At 35.0% G+C, this 23606-nt stretch overlaps 1 protein-coding gene across 1 annotated transcript in view; it reads left to right on the plus strand.

Moving 5' to 3' along the window:
- CLASP2 (cytoplasmic linker associated protein 2) overlaps positions 1-23606 on the plus strand; it is a 222189-nt gene that overhangs the window by 35646 nt on the left and 162937 nt on the right. Inside the window, 1 exon segment of the mRNA XM_017892934.1 lies at positions 13208-13278. Coding sequence (XP_017748423.1) covers positions 13208-13278 — 71 coding nt within the window.

Here is a 23606-nt window from a genome sequence, read left to right on the forward strand (position 1 = left end):
GTTAACCAGGATGGTCTCGATCTCCTGACCTCGTGATCTGCCCGCCTCGGCCTCCCAAAGTGCTGGGATTACAGGCATGAGCCATCGCGCCCGGCCGAGAATCAGTTTTTTAAAAGCTTAATAAGTAACCAATTCTAGGGTTCTTACAATTGCAAAATGTTTTACAGCCAATTTCAGCAATAACCAAAGGAAGCTGACAATCTGTCCCACAATTAACATACAGGTAGACTGTAGCAGGGAATCTCAGCTCTTTGATACTCAGTCTCTCACACTCAAGAACTAACTGTTAAGTCCTTTCTGTCCTTACTTCTAGCCAAACAACTGACAAATTTAAAAAAAAAAATTAATCACTGTTCTTAAAACCTACTCTTAAAACATGTTCAAATAAAAAAGAAATCAATAATATATGAGTAGTATGGCATCAGATTGCTAAAGGTCCTGCTGACAATCTTCTAGTGTATCAGAAAATATTTTTCAATGGCTTTTTTCTTTATTACTTATCAGTTTATATACTTTTATTAAGGATATTCATATTGAAGTATTTTTTTCTTCATAATGAAATTTTAAGGGGATTCACTAAAGGAATTTTTTTTAACTTTTTATTAGGGTATTTAGCATTTCAAACAAATCCTAAAGGAGGTGGAATAAAATAATGAACCTTCATTTACCTATTACTGGGTTTGAACGATTATTAGTGTGTATCCAGTTTTTTATGTTATACCCTAAACTACTTACCCTTGTGCTGTATTATGTTGAAGCAAGTCCAAGTTATGACATTTCACTTATAAATATTTCAATATTTTTAAAAGAAAAAAATTCTTGTCAGTCACAACAACAATACCATCAGCACACTCTATTAAGTTTTTTTTTCATCTAATTCTATAATATCAAATATGTAGTTAGGGTTCAAATTTCCAGTCATTTCATAAATAAGTGTGTGTCTTAATCTGTTTTGTGTTGCTGTAAAGGAATATCTGAGGCTGGTTAATTTATAAATAAAAGAGGTTTATTTGGCATGTGATTCTGGGGGCTGTACAAGAAGCATCGGGCCAGCATTTGCTAGGCTTCTGTTGAGGGCCTCTGACTGCTTCCACTCACGGGTGGAAAGCGATGAGGAGGGTTTGCAGAGATGACCTGGCCTGAGAGGAAGCTAGAGAACAAGAATCAGGCTCTTTATAACAACCAGCTCTCATAGGAACTAACCTAGGGAGAACTCATTCACTCCTCGCCCCAGGGAGGACAGGACATTATTCATGAAGGATCCACACCCATGACCCAAACACCTCCCGATAGGCTTGGAGATCAGATTTCAACTTGAGGCTTGGAGGGATCAAATTCAAACCGCAGTAATATGTATGTGCTTTTAACAGTTTGTTGAATCAGGGTCCAAATAAAGTCTGTATGTTACATTATGTTTTGTTAAGTCTTTTAAAACCTTTATGTACTCCAACACTCTTTTATCCTTGTGTTTTATTTGTTGAATAAGCTGACAGTTTATTCTGTGAAGTTTCCCCCATTCTGGAGTTTGCCAATTCTTTTCCTGTGATATGGTTTAACATATTATTTTCTCTTCATATCCTGTTATTGTATAGTTAAATCTAGAGATTTCAACAGATATTTGTGGGAGGATGTCAGGAAGAGCAAGGCGACTTCATAGGTGGTGATGTGTTTTAGTATGATGTGTCTCATCATATTTAGTTGTCTCTCTTAGCAGTAGTTGTTTGCCAGTACCAATTATTTGCTGGTAATAAGATTGTGTCAGAAATAAGCTTTTTGTTGACTTGATCATCTATTCATTTTCTACTTCCAGGACTAACAAGAATTCCATTTTAGTAAATTCTACATCATTTTATGGATGAAAGAAAGAAGTGATGTTAACATATGTATTTTGTGTGTGTGTGTGTGTATACATATCTTTTCTAAATTTATATTGAAATTATTTTATTCTTTTTTTTTTTTTTGAGATGGAGTCTCGCTCTGTCACCCAGGCTGGAGTGCAGTGGCATGATCTCGGCCCACTGCAATCTCTGCCTCCCGGGTTCAAGGAATTCTCCTGCTTCAGCCTCCTGAGCAGCTGGGATTACAGGCATGTGCCACCACGCCCGGCTAATTTTTGTATTTTTAGTAGAGAGGAGGTTTCACCATGTTGGTCAGGCTGGTCTCAAACTCCTGACCTTGTGATCCGCCTGCCTCCGCCTCCCAAAGTGCTGGGATTACAGGCATGAGCCACTGTACCCAGCTTTATTATTCTTAAATAGATTTTAATTTAATTTTTTTGAGACAGAGTCTAACTGCTGCCCAGGCTGGAGTGCAGTGGTGTGATCATGGTTCACTGCAGCCTCAACCTCTTGGTCCCAAGCAATCCTCCCACTTCAGCCTCCTGAGTAACTGGGACTACAGGTGCACACCACAACACCTGGCTAATTTTTTAAAATTTTTTGTAGAGACAGGGTCTCCCTATGTTGTTCAGGCTGGTCTTTAACTTCTGGACTCAAATAATTCTCCTACCTCAGCCTCCCAAAGTTTTGGGATTATAGGCATGAACCACCATGCCTGGCTAGACTTTATTTTTAGAGCACTTTTTGGTTCACAGTAAAATTGAGTGAAGGTACAGAGATTTCCCGTATACTCTGTGTCCCTATACATGCCTAGCCTCTCCCGTTCTCAGTATTCCTCAACAGAGTGGTACATTTGTTATAATTGATGAACCTACATTGACATATCATTATCACTCGAAGATTATAGTTTGCACTAGGGTTGACCCTTGGTGTTGTATATTTTATGGGCTTGGACAGATGTATAATGACATGTGTCCACTATTATAGTATCATACAGAATAGTTTTACTGCCTTAAAATCCATACTGTTTCACCTGTTTATTCCTCCCTCTGGCCTAACCCTTGGCAACATTCTTCTTTTTACTATCTTCTTGTAGTTACATTCATACAGTATGTAGCTTTTTCAAATTGGCTTCTTTCACTTACTTAGTAATACATATTTTAAATTTTCTCCATGTCTTTTCATGGCTTGATAGCTCATTTCTTTTTAGGGTTGAAAACTTTTCTATTATCTGGAGTTACCACAGTTTTTCCATTCTACTGTGGGACATCTAATTTGCTTCCTAGTTTTGGCAATTATGAACAAAACTGCTAAAAATGTGAGTTTGCAGGCTTTGTGTGGACATACATTTTGGTCTCCTTTGGGTAAATACCAAAGAATACAATCACTGTATTGCATGGTAAGAGTAAGTTTAATTTTGTAAGAAGTTGCCAGACTGTCTTCCAAAGTGCTTGTACCATTTTGTATTCCCACCAGCAGTGAAGGAGAGTTCCTATTGCTTCACATTCCCACGAGGATTTGATCTTGTCAGTGTTTTGGGTTTTGGCCATTTTAGCAAGTATTTGGTGGTATCTTGTTTTAATTTTGCATTTCCCTGATGACCTATGATTTGGAGTACTTTTTTGTATGCTTGTGTGCCATCTGTATATCTTCTCTGGTGAGATGTTTGTTCAGATCTTTTACCCCTATTTAAATTGGATTGTTACCTTTCTTATTGTTGAGTTTTAAGAGTTCTTTGTTTACTTTGGGAAGCAGTCCTTTAACAGATATGTCTTTTGCAAATATTTTCTCCCACTCTGTGGCTTGTCTTCTCATTCTCTTGATAGTGTCTTTCAAAGAGAAGAAAGTTTTAATTTTAATGAAGTTCAGCTTATCAGTTATTTCTTTCATGGTTCATGCTTTTGGTGTTGTATTTAAAAAGTCATCACCAAACCAAAGGTCAATTAGATTTTCTCCTATGTTATCTTCTAATCATTTCATAGTTTTGCTTTTTGTATTCTGTGATCCATTTGAATTACTTTTGAGAAAGCATGTAGGTCTGTATCTAGATTGATGTTTTGTGAATGTCCAGTTGTCCTAGCACAGTTTTTGAAAAAACTATCTTTTCTTCATTGTATTGACTTTGTCCCTTTTCCAAAGATCATTTTTATCATATTTATGTGGTTCTCTTTCTGGGCTCTCTATTCTGTTCCATTGATCCATTTGTCTCTTCTTTCACTAATACTATACTGCCCGTAGTTTTGTAAGTTAGGTAGCGACAATCTTCCAACTTTGTTCTTTTCCTTTAATAGTGTGTTAGCAATTCTAGGTCTTTTGCCTCTCCCTGTAAATTTTAAAATTGCTTTGTTGTTATCCACAAAACAACTTGGCTGGAATATTGATTGGAATTGCATGGAATCCATAGATCAAGTTGGGAAGAACAGACATCTTGAAAATATCAAGCCTTCCTATCCATGACTGTGGAATATATCTCAATTTATTTCTTGTTTTTTGGTTTCTTGCATCAGAGCTTTGTACTTTTCCTCATAAAGTCTTACACTTACTTTGTTAGATTTATACCTTTATGTAGATCTGAATTTTTGACCTGTATCATTTTCCTTCTCTCTAAATAACTTCTTTTTAACATTTCTTGCAAGCATTACTACTGGCAACAAATTCCTTCAATCTTTTTTTGAGAAAGTCTTTATTTCTTTTTTACTTTCAAAGGATAATATTACTGGGTATAGAATTCTAGATTGGTAGGAAAGAAAATCTAAAAAGAATTGTAGATTAGTGTGTTTTTTCTCTCAACACTTTAAATATTTTATTTCACTTTCTTCTTGCTTGCACGAGGAGATGTGGGATGTAGTTTTTATCTTTGCTCCTCTATAGGTAGTGTTTTTTTCCCCTCTGGTGACTTCAAGAATTTTTTTCTTTATTTTTGATTTACTATAGTTTGAATATGATATGTGTAAGTGTAGTTCTTTTGTCATTTGTTCTGCTTGGTGTTCTCTGAGCTTCCTGGATCTGCGGTTTGGTATCTGACATTAATTTGGGGAAATTCTCAGTGATTATTGTTTCAAGTCCTTTTTTTCAAATACTTTTTCTGTTCTGTCTTTCTTGTTCTATTATCCCCATTAACATGTATATTACACCTTTTATAGATGCCCCACAGTTTTTGGATAGTCGCTTCTGTTTTGTTTTCCAATCTCTTTTTTCCTTGCTTTTTCGGTTTTGGAGAATTCTATTGAGATTTCCTCAAGCTCAAAGATACAGCAGTGTGCAGTCTAGTAATAAGCCCAATAAGGACATTCTTTAATTTTATTAAGTTTTTGATCTCCAGATTTTTTATTTTATTTTTATTTTATTTTTTTGGTACTTTGTTAGAATTTCTTTCTCTCTTACCCATCTATTTTCTTTTTTTCCTTTTTGGCATGCTATCTACCTCATTCTTTGGAACCCTTAGCATATTAATCATAGTTTAAAAAAAAATTCCTGGTCTGGTAATTCCAACATATCTTCCATATCTGGGTCTGGTTCTGATACTTGCTCTCTGTTTTTTTTTTTTTTTTTTTTTTTTGTCTTTCATAATGCCATGTAATTTTTTTTTTTAATAGTTGGACATGATATGACAGGTAAAAGGAACTACTTGAAACAGGCCTTTAGTAATGTGTTGGTAAGGTATGGGGTAGAGGAAGTGTTCTATAGTCCTATGAGTAGGTCTGTTTTAGTGAGCCTGTGCCTCTGGATTGTGAACTTCACAAATGTTCCTTAAGTATTCCCCGCTTTTCCCTCACTTAGGTGGGACAGGATGGCTAGCTAGAGTGGGCTGGAATCATGTATTTCCCTTTTTTTTGGTGTGGAAGAGTATAGTAGACTGGAGTTCGGGATTTCCATTTCTCCACTTGGAGAACTAGAGCAGCAGAAGATGGGTATTTTCCTAGGTCAGTTAGGCTCTGATAAAACCCCAGCAGGTTAAATCTAATTAAATAGTTTCACTTAAGGTCAGACATTGTTAAGGAGAACAGAATACTCACATATTTCAAATTGGTTCTTTTTTGGTTCTCCCTGCTGGAAACATGATAGGATTTTGCACTGATACTCCGAAAACTAAGTTGAACTTCTGGAGGTAAAACTCTAAAAGTGTGGTCTCCCTCTGCACCATCATGACTGGGTCCCCTGGAGTTTTTAACTCCCAAGAGTTGTCCACTCTGAGCCTCCAGCAATTTGTTAACTACAGGTCAGCTTTTCCTACCCTGACACTGGTTTTCACAGAGGTTTCTACTGATGGGTTATGCTCCGGTAAGTTGTGATTCTCTGTTTTTATCTCTCCATCTCTTAATTTTTGGTGCAGCTGTTTGCCCTGTGACCTGCCTTTTCTTACAAATCTAAGAAGAGTTGTCGATTTTTTAGTTTGTTTAAGTTTTTACTTGTTGTTAGGGCAGAGTAGCAACTTTCCAAGCTTCTTACATATGGAAATCAGAGGGGGGAATTACTTTTTTAAAAAATATTTTAAATGTTTATTCAGGTAGGAACTCCATACAGAAAAGTGCACAATCATTAGTATACAGATGTATAAATTATAACAAAATGAGTCCATGCATGTATCCACCACACAGATGAAGTAGAACATTACAACATCCCAGAAGCCACTTCACATCCTTTTAAATGTTTACCTCTTCTCTTCCTAAAAGTAACCACAACCCTGACTTCTAACACCATAGTTTAGTTTTGACTGTTTCTGAATTTTATATTAATAGAATCATATACTTCTTTGTGTGTGCCTTCTTTCTGTTAAAAATTATGTTTTTTACATGTGTGTGTGTGTGTGTGTGTGTGTTGGGTTGTTGGATCCAACTACAGTTGTTCATTTTGATAGCCTTATCATTTTCCATTGTATGAATAGTCTATACTTTATGAATTCAAACTGAAGATGGACATTTGCATTATTTTGGTTTACGGTTTTATGAGTATGCTGCTAACAACTTTCTCGTATATGCTTTTTGGTGTACATACTAATTCATTCTTTTGAAATGTATCTTAGAGTAGAATTGCTATGTCAGAGGTGATGTTCACATTTAGTTGATATGGACAGTTTTCCAGAGTGGTGGTATTCCATTTATATTCTCACAGGTACTGTTGCAAGTTTCCATTATTCTACATATTCACCAATATTTTGTATTGTTAGGCTTATTTTTACTAATTTTAGGTTTTTAGTGGGTGTGGTGTTTCATTGTGGTCGTAACATGCATTTTTCTGATTACAAATAGAGAGGAGCATGATTTAATCTGTTTATCAGCCATTTGGATGTCTTTTGTAGTGTTCTTTTCAGGCCTCTTGCCCATTTTTTTTTTAATTGAGTTCTCTTTTTAAAAACTTGATTTGTAGAACTTTTTTATATGTTCTGTGCACAAGCCATTGTCAACGCTATATGCTTCAAGTACCTTCTCTCTGTGACTTGCTTTTGTACTTTCTTGGTGATACCTTTTGATGTACATAAATTCTTAATTTTGAAGTAGTTCTTAGTCATTTTCTTTATGAGGAGAAATTTCTGTGCCCCATTTATGAAATCTTTGCTTACCCTAATGTACGAGGACATTCTTGTATGTAATTGTCTTGAAAGTTTTATTCACATTTAGATCTATAATCCACTTGGATTTGTGTGTTTGTTTGTTTTTCGGCAAATACAATGATTAAAGACTTCAGGTAAAAAAAATTTTTCATGTGGATACTCACTTGACCCAGTACTACTTATTGAAAACATCTTTCTTCGTTTCTTATTTTGTTATAAATTAAGTGTGCATATATGTGCTTAGAATTTTTGCATCTATGCTCAAAATGACATTGACCTATAATTTTCCTTTCTTCTTGATTTATATCTTTTGTTAGTAACGTTACTTGTTAGAGGGAACTCTTTATTTGATTTTCCTCTCATCAGAGTTAACCTCATAGGGGTTTTATAATATGCAAGTAGCTAATACTTTAATGTTCTTACTGAAATAGGCCAATGACTTATTACCCCTAGCCGTTCTTACCATTTCTCCCTCCTCTAAGTCGGTAGTCACTTGGCAGATGAAGACTCTGAGACCCAGAGCAGTGACAGCTAGTCAGTAGGAGGTTGATGGCTTCCTGACACCCAGTCCATTGTTCTTTCTTCCGTGCTGTGCTTGTGTCATTCTCCCTGGTGATGCTTCTTTAGCAGGTAGTAGGCAATGGAGAAGGACTCTGTGTGGGTACCTGAGCTTTGCTTTTCAAACATGCAGAGTGTTTTCTATTCTTGATGCCTATGGCCTCATTATTTTATAGGTAGTATTTCGAATCCTCAAAATAACAACACATATTAAACAGTTCTTAAACTTTTGTAAGTTAAAGCGTAGATTAATTTTGGTTTACACCTTTCTTCAGACTATTGTTCCACTATTTCCGTTTTTCCACTACCATATATTCTCAAGAGTTTATACTGAATATTACATTCATTTGAAACAAGTATTCTTTTGTTATGGTGATCAAATTCTAACTTTAATTTTTAGAAGGGATAGTTTTCATTCTCAAATATTACTCCCTTTATGGTTTCCAAATTTTCTGTTGGATATAGCCCGCTAAGGTTCAAGTTTGTTTTTGCCCGCTCTTAAATTTATATCAGAACCATTCTTCTTTGTCAAAACAACTAAACTTAAGTATGGTTCATAAAGACATTAAGTCAAATAGTTTTTTTTTGTTTTTTTGTTTTTTTTTTGAGTTGGAGTCTCGCACTGTCACCTGAGCAGGAGTGCAACGGCATGATCTCAGCTCACTGCAGCCTTCGCCTCCTGGGTTCAAGCGATTCTCCTGCCTCAGCTTCCCAAGTGGTTGGGATTACAGGCCCCTGCCACCACACCCGGCTAATTTTTTGTACTTTTAGTAGAGATGGGGTTTCATTATGTTGGCCAGGCTGGTCTCGAATTCCTGACCTTGTGATTTGCCCACCTCAGCCTCCCAAAGTGCTGGGATTACAGGTGTGGACCACTGTGCCCAGTGAAGTCAAATCGTTTTAAAATAATAATTAAACAATTTTTTTCTATCAAATATATTTTAAAAGGTAAGTTCTGATAGTGTGGTCCTAGCATAACACTAGATACAGATCATTGGAACTATACTGAAGTAAACTTGTATTTTGGTCTGTTGATTTTGTCAAAGATGCCAAGACCATTCAATAGGGCAGGAAAGAATGGTCTTTTCAACAGTGGTGCTTTATAAACTGGATATCCCCATGCAAAATAATGAATTTGGAACTCTTCCTCACTCCACACCCAAAAATTAACTCAAAATGGATTATAGAACCAAATGTAAGAGCCAAAATAATAAAACTCTTAGAAAGCACTAGGCAATGGTTTCTTAGATACAACACCAAAACACAAGCAACCAATGGAAAAAAATAGATAAATTGGATATCGCCAAAATTAAAAACTTAGGCTTCAAGGAACGCCATCAAGAAAGTAAAAGAAAACCCATATTATGGGAGTAAATACTTACAAATCAATTTTTTTTTTTTTTTTTTTTTTGATAGTCTCACTCTGTCACCCAGGCTAGAGTGCAGTGACACGATCTTGGGCTCACTGCAACCTCCACCTCCCTTCAAGCAATATTCCTACCTCAGCCTCCTGAGTAGCTGGGATTATAGTTGCACACAACCATACCCGGCCACGTTTTGTGTTTTCAGTACTGATGGGGTTTCACCATGTTGACCAGGCTGGTCTTGAACCTTTGTCCTCAAGTGATCCTCCTGCCTCGGCCTCCCAAAGTGCTGGGATTACAGGCATGAGCCACTGTACCTGGCCGAAATCAAATATAAGACACATATCTTGACTATTATAAAGGGCTCTTTACAACTCAATAGTAAAAGGACAGATAACCCAATTTTTAAAACAGACAAAATATTTGAATTTCTTCAAAAAGAGTATACAGATGGCAATAGCACATAAAAAGATGTTTAACACCATTTAACCATGAGGAAAATACAGATCAAAACTATTATACACCCCTAGGATGACTAAAATAAAAAATGATAGACAAATAAAAATTAATAGACAATAACAAGTATTGGTGAGGGTGTAGAGCAATTGGAACCCTCATACATTGCTATTGGGAATGTAAAATGGTGCGGCAACTTTGGAAACAGTTTGTAATTCCTCAAAATGTCAAACATAGAATTATCTACAACCTAGTAATTCCATTCCTAGCTATATATGCAAGTGATATGAAAACATTCCTCACAAAAACCTACACACAGGTGTTCATAACAACATTATTTGTAATAGCCAAAAAATAGAGATACCCCACATCTACATATGTCCATTGCTTGGTGAATGGATAAACAAAATGTAGTAAATCCATACAATGGAATATTATTTGGTCATAACAGGGATGACTGATACATCATGCATCAACTTTGAAAACATTCATGAAAGAAGCCAGTCACAAAAGGCCACATATTGTATAATTCCGTTTATATGAAATGGCCAGATATGGCAACTCATAGGCTAGATATAATCTTTAGGGAAAGGAAGTAGATTAGTGTTTGCCTAGGACTGGAGAGATCAGGGTAAATGGGGAAGGATTGCTAATGGGTATGTGGTTATTTTTTGGGGTGATGAAAATGTTCTAAAATGGATTATTTGGTTGCACAACTCTGCAGATACACTAAAAATCATTATGTTGTACACTTTAAAGAGGCGAAGTGTGTGATATTGAATTCTATCTCAACAATACTGTTATTTTAAAAAGATAAAGTCTGAGATACCTAATTGTCTCTTTCATGTTATACTTGGGATTTATTATTCTTGTTCTAAACTTTTAAGTCTGGACTTTGGTTAGAGTTACTTTTCTAATTCTGTCCTCCTTACCCTATGAGTCAGAACCTCCTAATGCTTTACTGGCCTCTATCCTTATCCTAAGTCAGAACCTTCCTAGAGCTTTGTAGGCCTCCTAAATTGTGTTTATAATCTTTTGGACAATCCAGTCTCTGTCGTATTTTTCTTCCATTGAATTTCCTAATTTCTTCCCCTGAATTACTTAAAATATCTTAGACTGTTCTTTCTGCTCTTAAATTGTTTGTTTCTTCCTTTTTTCACCAAATTATATGTACAGTAATAATCTATTATAAATGCGTTTGTTTTTCTAAAATAAGTGTATAGAGTTTAATGATGGGGTTGGAGGAATTCTGTGAGGGCCACGTAGAAAATTATACTGTGTTTGCTGTTTTGTTTACTTTAAAGATAAGTTATGAACTTATCCTTTATAAAATTTTGAACAGGTGACTAAAATATTTTTAATAAATACCAAACAAAAGTCAGATGTTAATTTTACTTGAAAGTTGGTAAAGTGAGAAGCATTAGAAGGAAAGAGTGACTGAGAAGAGAGGGTACAACAGTCATAGGAAGAGTGTATAGAGTAACTGAAGAACTGGCAGCAAGGTTAATGCTGTTAGGTAATCATCTCTCTGTGTCTATCTTAGCCCAACCCAGTCCCAAAAGACCTTTGGGTGATACCTTCTACTCTGACCGCTTTTTCTTCCTTTCCCCTCCCCTCGTCTGTCCCATATTCCTATTATATTTTCCTACTATTTCATTTGACCCCTCTTCCACTGAAGCTGCTTACATCTAGATTCCTGTCTCCATATATTACCTGCCTTACCTTAATTCCTTGCCAGCCCACTTCTCAGCTTTCTGCCCTAAATTTTCTACTCCTGTTCTTCTATTCTGTAGCCAAATGTTATGCCCCTTCATGTCTTGTTCTGCTTTTTCTCAAACAGCACTCCGAAATCCTCTCCTTTCTTTCCTTTTTTTTCTGAGACAAAAGCTCGCTCTGTCACCCAGGCTGGAGTTTGCAGTGTCAGGATCTCGGCTCACTGCAACTTCCGTCTCCCAGGTTCAAGTGATTCTTGTGCCTCAGCCTCCCTAGTAGCTGGTACTACAGATATGTGCCACCACACCCAGCTGATTTTTGTATTTTTAGTAGGGATGTGTGTTTTGCCATGTTGGCCAGGCTAATCTTGAACTCCTGAGCTCAGGTGATCTGCCCTGGTTGACCTCCCAAAGTGCTGGGGTTATAGGCATGAGCCACCATGCCCAGCCTCCAATTCCACTGCTTCCTTCTATCTCATGTCCACCTCTTGTGTGTGGGCAACCTGCTTGGTGTCTGTCCAGCCCTCCAGAATATACTACTCTGTAGGATAAAGAGACCTGTGTCTTTGAAGTGAAATGCTTTCAGATATGTAAATAGTTGTATTTGTTGAATTTACTGGAAGTAGGAGGTGATGTTAAGGTTTAGAAATCCTATCATAATGAATTCTTAGAGGAGATTTCAACTAAAAAATTTTTTTAGTTAGTCCTTACTGAAATAAGCCAATGATTTATTTCAAAAAGTACCTGTATCTTTAATTTACTGGTAAGAAATGACCATAGTGAGGACCAAGGCTTAAGTAAGGTTTTAGGAAATAAAATTGTGACAGATATATATGGGTAAGTCAGTGAAGAACATTTGGCAACTAAAGGCAATATGACAGTGACCCTCCTCCCTTCCCCAGTTCTCTAAGTCACAAATTTAAGAATGAATCATAGCACAATATATTGGAAAGGGAAAGAAAAGCAAACTAAAAAAAAAAAGGGCTATCAGTGAAGAAAATTTTCTTCAATCTGAAGAAAATTTGTATATGAATATAAAAGTATCAGAAAGGATACAGTTAATACATTCTGTGAATGATAGAAATGTGTTTTTTTTCTTTGTTCCTGTTTATATTTCCTAATTTTCTTTTATAATGAATGTACATCACTTTTGTAATAAACACATTTTTAACTAAGAAAAGTGATAGCAGAAGTGCAGAAAGTAATTATCCTGAATATAAAATTAGAAGCACCAGTGGAATTGGTGTTGTATGAAAATAGTCATGTGAAACAGGGAAAGCATCAGATTATCAGTGATATTAGCCATCTCTTTAGTTTTGATATTTGATATTTTGTTGTTTTGTTTACCTTAAGTTACTTTGGCATGATTTTATGTGCCTTTAAAAGATGTCTTGGTGACTGAGTAGACTTATTATGAGGTTGAAACTAGAATATTTTTGATTGATTTGGAGAATTGATTTTGTGATGAAACATGAGAAACTGCTTGGTGTAAAAATTGTCTTTTCGCAAACATACCTGCAAATATGTAGTCCTAGCTATATTTGACTTCTTTCAACTGAAGAGAGATGGGTTTTGTGTCTTTTTTCAGTGATTTCATTGTGAAAGAGAGTTGTATAGAAAACTAGCTGAATCCCTACAATTGTTTTTTCTAAGGGAATGGTGAGATAAATTGTTTCTATTTGATCTATATGTTAAAAAAAACAAACACAATTTATTCTTTATTCCCAGATTAGAAATGATATTTGCCAAATTTGATGAAGTGCAAAGTTCAGGCGGTATGATTTTGAGTGTCTGCAAAGGTAAGAGTAATTAAGCTCTCAAATATTTCTAAGACTATTTAGCAAAGTTTTAGGCACTAAAATGTATTATATTACTGATTCAAAAGAGTTGATTTTGTGGCCTGAAAACTTAGTTGAGATATAATAACAAAATATTTACATCCTGCTGACAATTATCCATCCTCTGATTCTTTTGGAGTGAGTGAAAATTTAATAGTGGGTCAGCTGTATAAAATGATACTGTTCTTTTTTTTTTTTTTTTTTTTTTTTTTTTTTTTGGTGATACTGCCTTATTTTTTGTGTCTTCTGGGTCGAGGTACGATGACCCTCGCGCCCTCCATTTTCTATGCATAAAATGTGTTTTTATACCTAGAATAATTGTTTTATTTAGTTGTCTTTAACAGAAATTGTGGGGTTGATGGGTTCTGTGTATAGACTATCTGGGATGATACTGATCAAGAGACTCATACACAGGAACTTCACTGGTATAATCACCTTGGGCTTCTTAAGTAGAATGAGACCAAGTTGGAATTCAGGGACGTTTGGAGTTAATATCTGGTACTGACTTGATTTTTGTGGTTCTTCTCCTTTTTGTAAAGTTGATAAATTATGTTTAGCTTTGTTGGGTAGCATTTCCTTACACTTGAGACTTTAAATATTAATTACCCCTATATGTAAAGAATGTATTCTGTTTCCAAAGATAATATAGGTTGTTTTTCCACCTAGTAGTTTCATATTAAAGAGAGTGTGGTTAATTTAGTAATATAAATGATGTTGGAGTAAAAATTTGGTGTGTGAATTTATTGTCAAATAATAGGAAAACTAGTTACTTATATAATTTAGTTACTATTCTTTGGGTTAAACCAAGACTGAGGATGTGTTACAGGAAGTCAGATGGAGTAAGTGAGTGTTAGAAAGAATGTGTTTACCCACATCTAAACTTAGTTCCAGAAGCATAAATTGACCTCAGTGCTACCAGTCCTCACCTTGAATGCCAGAAGATTCTCACTTCACTTCTCTGAATAGAAAGTGTTTTAAGTACCTTCTCCTTGTTTTTCTAGCAGTTACCTCTGTCAATTTCTATAGAAACCAGAAACAGTAGGAAGAGATTAGACAAGATCCTTGAACTTGTGTGTTTTCATAACATGACCGTTTGTGTATTTCAGACTAAGTAGTTACAACTCTAAGGAAAAAAAGGTAGAATACTTTCAAAATCTAAGGTATTCATTGTTTGGGTGTGGTTTATTTCGAAAGCACTGTTATTCTTGTATTTTGTGACATTATTTCTGTTACCTTCAAAATAGAGCTTTTTTGTTTCTTATTCTTTAGTTCCCATTCCTTTTTCTATTGTTTATCACTCCATAAACAGGGAGGTTCGGAGTTAGTCTCTGGCATTTATTTTTTTTTGAGGAAGACTTCAAAGATTGTTTGCATTGACAATTACAGTCTAAATATTGCAACTATGGTCAAATGTGAAAGTTAAAGTCTATATTGGTCATAATGTTTTTGATGATAATATGCTGTCATTGAAAAATTCCTTAATGAATTAATTAACAAGAAGATGCTAGAAGAAGGAAACTTATTTATCATGTTGGAAAATCCCAGGGCCCAGGCCTCCTCTTCCCTGTTTTTATTCTCTTTCTTAGTGATCCAAACCCGCCCAAAGGCTTTACATGATAACTCTTTGCTAATGATTCCCAGTATGTAGTTCCAGCCATCATTCATCTCTCCTTTGGGTTAGGTCTAGACTTGGTAGCCTGTGGCCTTGATGACATTCCCACTTGGCTGCCTAATAGGCATTTCAACTTACTATGTCCAAAAATGAAACCTGTTACCTTTTCTTGCCCCTCAGATCTGTTCCTTCTCCAGTCTTAGCCATTTTAGTCAGTGGCACCATCATCAGCTCAAGCTAGAAACCTGACTTGATTTCCTATTCTAACTGATCAAACATTTCTACTTCTGAAATACTAACATATTCCAAATTTGCTTATTTTTTCCATCTCCACTGCTAATATCCTCTCTAAATCTCCTTTAGCTTTTGCCTGGACTACTTCTGTAGACTTCTGTTCCATGTTTGCCCCCAGGAATCCATTTGCTACTGAGAAATCATAGGGATCTTCTTAAAATGTAAATTAGATAATGTCACAACAGGAAGAAGATAATGAAATTTCTCCCCTTAAGAAACCTGTAATCTAGTGATGGAGATAGATCATAAACAAGTAAACCAATGGATGTACAATGTGGTTACAGTTGGTAATGGAGGAAATATAACTACGCCTTGTTTAATGAGTTTAAATTATTCATAAATACCCTGTGCCAAGTGAAAGACCATTAGATGAAAAAATTATTTTCACCAGTATTGATGAGAAAAATTATGGTGTGTTTTATCCCAGCCCATGATACTTGAGTTGTTTTCCCAGGTAGAAAAATATATCAATTGAATACTGAAAACAAATTTTATAAGTAACAATTTGAAGGGAAGTTGTACATAAAGTAATATCATGAAGTTTAATCCAACTTCTTCTTTATTTCTGCACAGTTTTCCCCACAAAATTTTCAGGCCTTTGTTGATTCATTTTTGTTGCACACTAAAACTAAAACTGTAAATAAAGTGATAGAAACAGGAAAACATTTTAGGAGAGAGTTCAAGCTCAGCATGAAATCTTGTGGAAATAGTTCATGCACACAAAGAGCTGTTGAAGATACTACCTTTTCTCTCCCTCACTTGGTGTTATTTATGCAAAATAAATTATTTTGGGTCCAAACATGTCACGCAATTCAAATTTGTTCCACTTGATATTCTGTGACCAGAAACTATTATGGTAAACAAAATTTTTTGGTGTGTCTTTGCCTGAAACCATAATAATGAAACATCACACATCTTACAGCATATTGATTTAGAATGTTTTATGATGAAAAAAATCATTTTACTAAATACAAGAAGCGAAAGGATTTGTTGTAAAGGTGCTACAACTTTTTTATAGCTAACAGTTGTCATCTGAACAGTCATTAAATGAGCTATAGAGTATTTGATGGTTTTTTGAACTCAACTTGTCATTTAAAAGCTAGGCAGAGTCCCTAAGTGCAGTAGAATTAGCTCTGCTATTAGAAGAAAACCGGACTTAAAATCTGTCAGATTGTGACTAGGAGGGAACACCAGCCCTGTAGGAAAGAAAAGACTGAAAGTTGGAGGTCCCCTGCGATTATGGCAGACTATGGTGTCGTTATGGAGCTTTCTAGACAGTCTCCTGCACAAACCAAGGATGTAAACACTAACAGTGTTGGTGGCTGTAATTGCAAATCCTTTTCTCTTTCACCGTGAAAAAAACTATGCATAATTATTATTTGTCGAGTGTGTGTGTAGGACCTAATACAGTCTTGGCCATGCAATCCTTGTAAAGTATTTTCTGGCTTCTCTGTTTGAAACAGTTGCTAGGAAAAGAATTGTTCTTGGAGGCTGGCAATAAAATAAAGCCTGGAAATGAGGCTTTGAAATTACCTTAATATTTGGCTTCTATGAGTCAATAAGATAACTTCCAGTCTAGTTTTGTATATTTTTATGACATACCCTTTGGTGAAAAGCAAAGCAGCTCTTTTCTTTGGTTGATTTTTAAAATGTATCTGTTTGTGACCATGAGCTCCAGGACCTTCCTTCAGAGCTTGACAATGTGCTGATGGTTCTGCAGCTTGGATAGAGGGTGCTCTGCGCCCCTGCAGCTGCGCATTGGCTAGTTTATGTCTCCACCAGAAGCAAGCTTTGTTCGTGTGGCCCTGCTGTCCGCACACAGAGCAGCCTTTGATGGGCTGCCTTTGACGTGATTTGTTTACGGCAGCCAGAAATGCTTCCTGCATAATGAGAGCAGTTAATCATGGAAACTGGGCTATTCCTGTTTGTGCACTTCTAGCTGTCTTCTGTTGTAAATATTAAAAGGTAACGACAAAAGGATGAAAACCTTTTTAAAAAGGCGCAAATCAGTTAATCCATCAGATCATGTGATTGCTACTGATTACATGGATATCTTTAGGGAAGCAGAAAATGATTGCTGAACACATGCCTTGTGTTTTGATGATTGCATTAAAAGTCCCCCAGCGGGATGGCATTTATTGGCTCTCAGAGCTTTTCTTAGATTAAATTTCAGGCAGCCAGTACAAGGAGAAACATCATAACCTGTATCCAACAGCATATGTGCAGCTAAAGAATAATCTTAATCAAGTCCTTCTAGGCTCTGCTAAATAAACGAGGGTTTTCAGCAAGACCCCAGACTTTTATTTTGAAGTGGAGTAGCAGCTGTTGGCTATTGCGGTGCAGAGCTGCAGCGAGGCCTGGGTCACACAGTGCTCCGGGTGTCTGCAGGCTGCAGGCCGAGCCCAGTGGCGCAGGCACTGAGCTATACTTATTTGCTGTGCTATTTGACCTCTTGGTTTGAGAGAGCTCCCTGGACCATCTAATGGCTATGGGAGATGGTGAGTAAGATTTATTTTTCTTCTTTTGCTTGTATTATACACTTCCTTTTAAGGTGACGATCATTTGCTGTGTAAGAAATATATTTCTCCCTAAAGAATGAAGGACACTTGTGTGTTTGTGTGTGTGTGTACACTTGTGTGTGCATTTATGCATGTGTGTGCATGTCATTTGACATCTTTTTTCACTTGATGTATCTGTGTGGGATCTGGCAAGTATAAGGTGACAATTTACCTTGTAACCCAAGCAAGCTTCAGTCTTGGTGGTAGATACGAAGGGATATTCGAAGAAGCGTGGAATATGTGCAGAAGCTTAGAGGAAGAACACTACCTTTGGAGGAATGACAGATTTTGGCAGGAAGATTTGACTAGCTAGCTTGATATCCTTCCTGTTATATTTGATAGAAGTAGAATTATGTGGAAGTAAAATATTTAAGGAAGCAAAATGGCTTGCTGTGGGCATTATTTTAATTCATATGATTGTTAATTGTCAGTGTCCCTAGTAAACACTTTTCTAGAAAATATTTAACCTTTTAAGATGCACAGGTTGTAATTTGATTAAAATAGATTTTGCCAGTGTTTCAGTTTGGTAAGAATAATTTTAAAACACATTATTTCTATAATGCCTAATAGTTCTCCAAAGCACTTTTGTATACTTGATATATGTTAACTCTTCAGGTATGAACAACTCTGTGAAGTGTTCAGAGTATTTTGGTATTTCCATCTTACAGATTGGGAAACTGAGACCTGCTGAGACAGTATGTCCCAGATCCAGGCACAGAAAGCAAACCAGAACCAAATCTAGGGTCCCAAATGTGCATTTGGTATTTTCCATTATAACACTATTGAGCTTTTTTTCTTTTTCTGTTACACTTTTTTTTTGTTATGAAGCCTAGAGATATACATTATAATCACATCAACATCACAGATATGTATGAAGGGAAATCTGAGGTTCCTCAAAAATGTTTTGAGTGTTTTTTTGCTAGGTTCTTAAGGAAGACTGTTCCATATCTGGAGGTTTTAGCTCTTAACAGTTTCAGCCTTCTTTGACTATGTATGTAGTGAACTCTTCTAAAAAGTAATTCCCCTAGGGGCTATGAGGGATAGGACACAAATGTATCAAAATGATGGTATTGGTAGACAGTCATTTAAACTATTATGTACATTTAAATGGAAATCTGATAGAAAATTTGGTTTGGCATATCGTCATGATTCTTATTCAAGAATTCTATTGTACCATTTTATATGATCTTAATGCGAAATAAATGCAGAAACGAATTTATCGACTATCAATTTTTAAGACAAAAGCAGGCAGTTAACAAATAAGTTCTCATATACTTAAGGGCATTGCCAAGTTTCTCCCTTTTTTAAAAAAAAAAAAACCTAATTTGTAGATAACTCTAAATGTTGCATTTGGTGTAGGCCATATCCAGATTTTATTTTCTTTCTTAAACATTTTAGGTTCAATGGTTATAGTTTTATGTTTACTTTGTTTTTCTTTTTTCAGATAATACATAACATTTGGACTGTTTAGGAATATATTGATGATTTTTTTAAAAAGTAACCTCTGACGAAGATGAGAGGATAACATTTCAGCTAATTCTCTTCTATAAAAATGTATACCTGTATAAAAAATTTAAACAATAAAGATATGTATATAGTAATAGGCTATCTTGGAATTTATATACTTCTTAACAGTTTGATATATACTCCTGCATATTAGTCTTTGTCACATCCAGTGCACATACACTATACCAGAGTCATGTAAACATATACAACATGAACATATAAAACAAATGGATTATACTGCCCCTGCCTGATGTTTTTTGTGTATTTTAATTATGAACTTAATATACAATGTCATTGCCCTTTCAAAATTCAAACAATGAAAATAAAGCAAAAATCCCTTCAAAACCACCTTCAAGACCCGATCCCAGGTATAAACAGAGGAGAACACTTTTATTAATATGGAGCATGTCTTTTTCTACCTGTTACTGTGCCTTGACATACATATTAAGTATCAAAGTATATGGTTTTGCTTTGACTTTGTTTACATAAATGATACCATTCTGAATGTAATTTTGCCATTTGCTATGTTTACTCAGTGTGGGATGGAGCTTTTAAAAAAAATACCATTGTGTTATTCTGCATCATTTTTTTAAATGGTTCATAATATTCTATAGTATGGACATATCATAACCATTTTGTCTTCTATGGAAATTTATTTGCTATATATAATTTTTCTAAATGGTTCTGAAATAAGCACCTCTGTACAAACCACATGTGTTTGTGTATACACACACATATATATATTTCTTAAAATAGTCTGGACGTGGAATTTCTGAATCAAAGTTTTCATTCATTTTAGAATTGTGTTAGGTATAGCTAATTTGCTCCAAAAGAGGCTAAAGCCACACATACACTCCCACCAGTAGTGCCTGCTGTCCTGCATTCTTTTCAGTTCTGGTTATTATTAAAATTTGCCTATCAGATGGTTGAAAAATATCTCACCCTGTATAAACATTTATGCTTTCTGGTAAGATTGATCATCTTCATATGTTTGGTTATTTATATTTCCTTTTCGGTAGATGCCTTTCAGCATCGTAGCCAACTTTTTGGTGGTTGTTTGTCTATACTTGCTTTTTATATATTCCAGTTATTAATCTATTATCTATTGAATATGTGATGTAAGCTTAACTTCAAGACCATGTGAAAGATTTCATTAGCAGTTTTATTTCTAGGCAAACTTGGATTTGTGAAGCACTATAATGGCTTTCACTTAAGAATAGGGGGTGGGTTTGGGGGGCTTTTCAATTTGGTTGTCCTCAACCCTTACCCATGAGTATTAAACCAAGCAGTCATGTAATCATGCAGTAGCTCTGGTCAGTCAAACCAGATAGAGTTAAAAACCTGTAGGATTATTATGTGGTGCTGAGCCCTGCAGTCTGCCTCAAAAAGCAGGCAAGAGGAATTTGGCCTTTTGTTGTTATGCTGCAGAGTGGCTGGAAAGAAGTAAGGTTTTGTTGTAAATAGATTGTTTCTAAACTTTTAACATTTCAACACAATCTATTATTCCAAAAATGAGTTTTTAAAAATATATGTACAAGTGATGATATAACCATGACTTTCTAGAAACCAGCCTTCTGGGACTACATCAAACTAATATATAACTTGGTGTATATAGATATATACACACACACACACACACATATATAACTTGATTTGTATACATATATATAGCTTGGTGTATATATATATATACATATATATAACTTGGTGTGTGTGTGTGTATATATATATATAACTTGATCTACAATTGTTTATAGAACAATAGCAAGAAATTAATACTAAATAGATCTCTCTTCTATGCTGTTGAATATTCTTTGTGATACACTAGGATTGGGTAATTTAAATTAATGAAAGAAAGCAACCATTTGACTTACTGGCAGGAAGGCTAACTTTTCTTGTGGGAACGTTGATAGAGGGAAAAGAAGTCTGTAAGGTGAAAAAGTAAATTACAAGGGACAGAAGACTGGGCATTAGCAGTAATACAGGCAGTAAGTAGCAGGCACTAAGATTGAAAATAGACAATGACTAAAATAAAGCCACCCTATAGTACCTTCCTGCTGTAGCCATTGAAGGTGTTGTACAACCATCCTGTGTTTTAGGTCTGTGTTAAGGGCATCTAAGTGCATATACTTTACCTTTGAATAAATAGTATCCTTCTAAGGCAGTCTCATTTAACCCCTTGGATGCAGAGGGTTGGGCACCAATAGTAACATATCCTCAAACCTGATGTTGCTAATAAACTTGAATCTTCAAGAAAAGGTTTACATATTTTCTTTGTACATATAGAATAGTACAATTGATGTTCTTACAGCTGCAATAGTCTAAACTGTCTTGAAAATTTAAGTACTTGAAATGACTAAATTTTGTAAAGGTTCTAAGTAAACCTTATTTGAGCCTCATTTGTTATTTAGTTTGATGTTATGGCCATTATAGCATGTGTTATTTAATTTCATTAATACCAAATAATGGTTTAAATTGTGATTGTCTCTTTACTTCATTGGACTGTTCAAAGTCTTGAATTTTTAAAGGACCCCATTTAAATAAAAGGGCAAAAGTCTTCAAATATATTTTTAACTAGTCAGATATATCTACCTAGAAATTTCAAGATATTTTATCAAATATCATGGCCTCTATTCCGCTTTGTATAGAACTGACTTTCTTGTAAATAAATAGTTAACTAAGGTTGTGCTGCTGAGAATACTGCATCTTCATGTGAATATTAAAATATAGCCAATTGTCTTATTTTTGAAGTGCTTGAATTTTCTATTTCTAATAATTTTACTAAAGTTTTCATTTTAGTTTAAATTGAAGATGTTTTAAATTTTACTATTTGATTCTTTTACTTCTGAAAGCTTGTGATTTTCTTTAGCTGTGGGAAGCTTTCTCCTATTATTTTTTCGTAAGTTTTCCCCCTTTATTAGTTTAGTCTTTTCTTACCTATTATTCAGATATTGAACTTTCTGGGTTGATCTTCTGTCTTTTATGTTTTGTCTTCACTTCCCAGTTTTATGTCTTTCTCTTATCCTATATTCTGGGAGATATCCTTGACTTTCTTACCCAATCCTTCTATTAAATTTTAACTTTGACAAACAAAAGTTTGAATGTGTCTAAGAACTTGCTTTTTCCTTTTTCCATGGTTCCATTTCCACAAAATCCTGTGTGTGTGTGCACGCATGTGCACATTTGTGTGTAAAATGTTGTGCTTCCTGAATCAGGGATGAGAAAGAGTTTAATAAAACTGTTCCATAGATTTTCAGTTGCTCCTTGTGCTCATCCCTGTACTTTCTGGCTTAGAAATAGTCACTTCTCTGTTATTCTGCAAGGTAGATAAATTCTCTGCTGTTTTAGCTTCTGAGAATCACAAGTTGTGGCTTTACTGTGGTGTTATGGTGTTATTCTTCAGTAGCTGTTCGTTCTTTTTTTTTTTTTCCTTTTTTTTTTGACAGTTCAGAGCAAAAGGAATGTGCATTCTTTTTATTTGCATCTTTTAAGAATTCATTGTGATCTTTTAGATGCTGATTTCACATATTCCACCTTCATCTCATTTTCTTTACCTTTTTGAGTTATTTTATTGGGATTCCACTGCAGGATTTTAAAGAAGGGAGTAAAGTGATTAAAATTATTATAATTTTTTAATGAAGCATTTCAAACATACCCAGAAATAGAGAGTATTATAATGAACTTCCATTACTACTCATCATCCAGTTTCAAGAAATTATCAATACATGACTAGTATTTATTCATCTATATCCCTACCCTATCTTTTCCCAGCCGTAGTATTCTGCTGGACTGAGATGTGTGTGTATGTGCACATGGTACTCATCATGTATATCAAATAAAATGTCTTTTAGAAAGACAGTTACAATACCATTGTCACACCTAAAAGTTTAACCCTTAGTGTCAAATAATATGTTCACATTTTCTCAATTGTTTTATAAATATCTTTTTACAGATTGTTTTGAATCAGTATTTGAAGAAGGTTTACCATTGCAGTTGGCTGATGTACCTCTTAAGGCTCTATTCATCTATAGGATTTATCTCACTTTTTTCTCCTCTTGCCATTTATTTACTGAAGAAAAAAAAATGTGTTAAATATTCTTTCTGCACACTAGATTTTTTTATTGTGTTGTATGGTGCTTTTATATTTCTGCTTTTTAATGTTTATCTCCTGTATTTCCTCAAAATTGAAAATTTTTCTAATGACTTGATCAGAATCAAGTCTAATTTATTAGAGTGGGGTTGGTACATATTTTCATGTGTGATATTTTGGATTTCTGTCAGAAGGGATATACTGTCTGATTGTCTTTCTTTGTGATGCT

This window comes from Rhinopithecus bieti, unplaced genomic scaffold, assembly GCF_001698545.2.
Source record: "Rhinopithecus bieti isolate Rb0 unplaced genomic scaffold, ASM169854v2 scaffold_22039, whole genome shotgun sequence".
Lineage (NCBI taxonomy): Eukaryota > Metazoa > Chordata > Mammalia > Primates > Cercopithecidae > Rhinopithecus > Rhinopithecus bieti.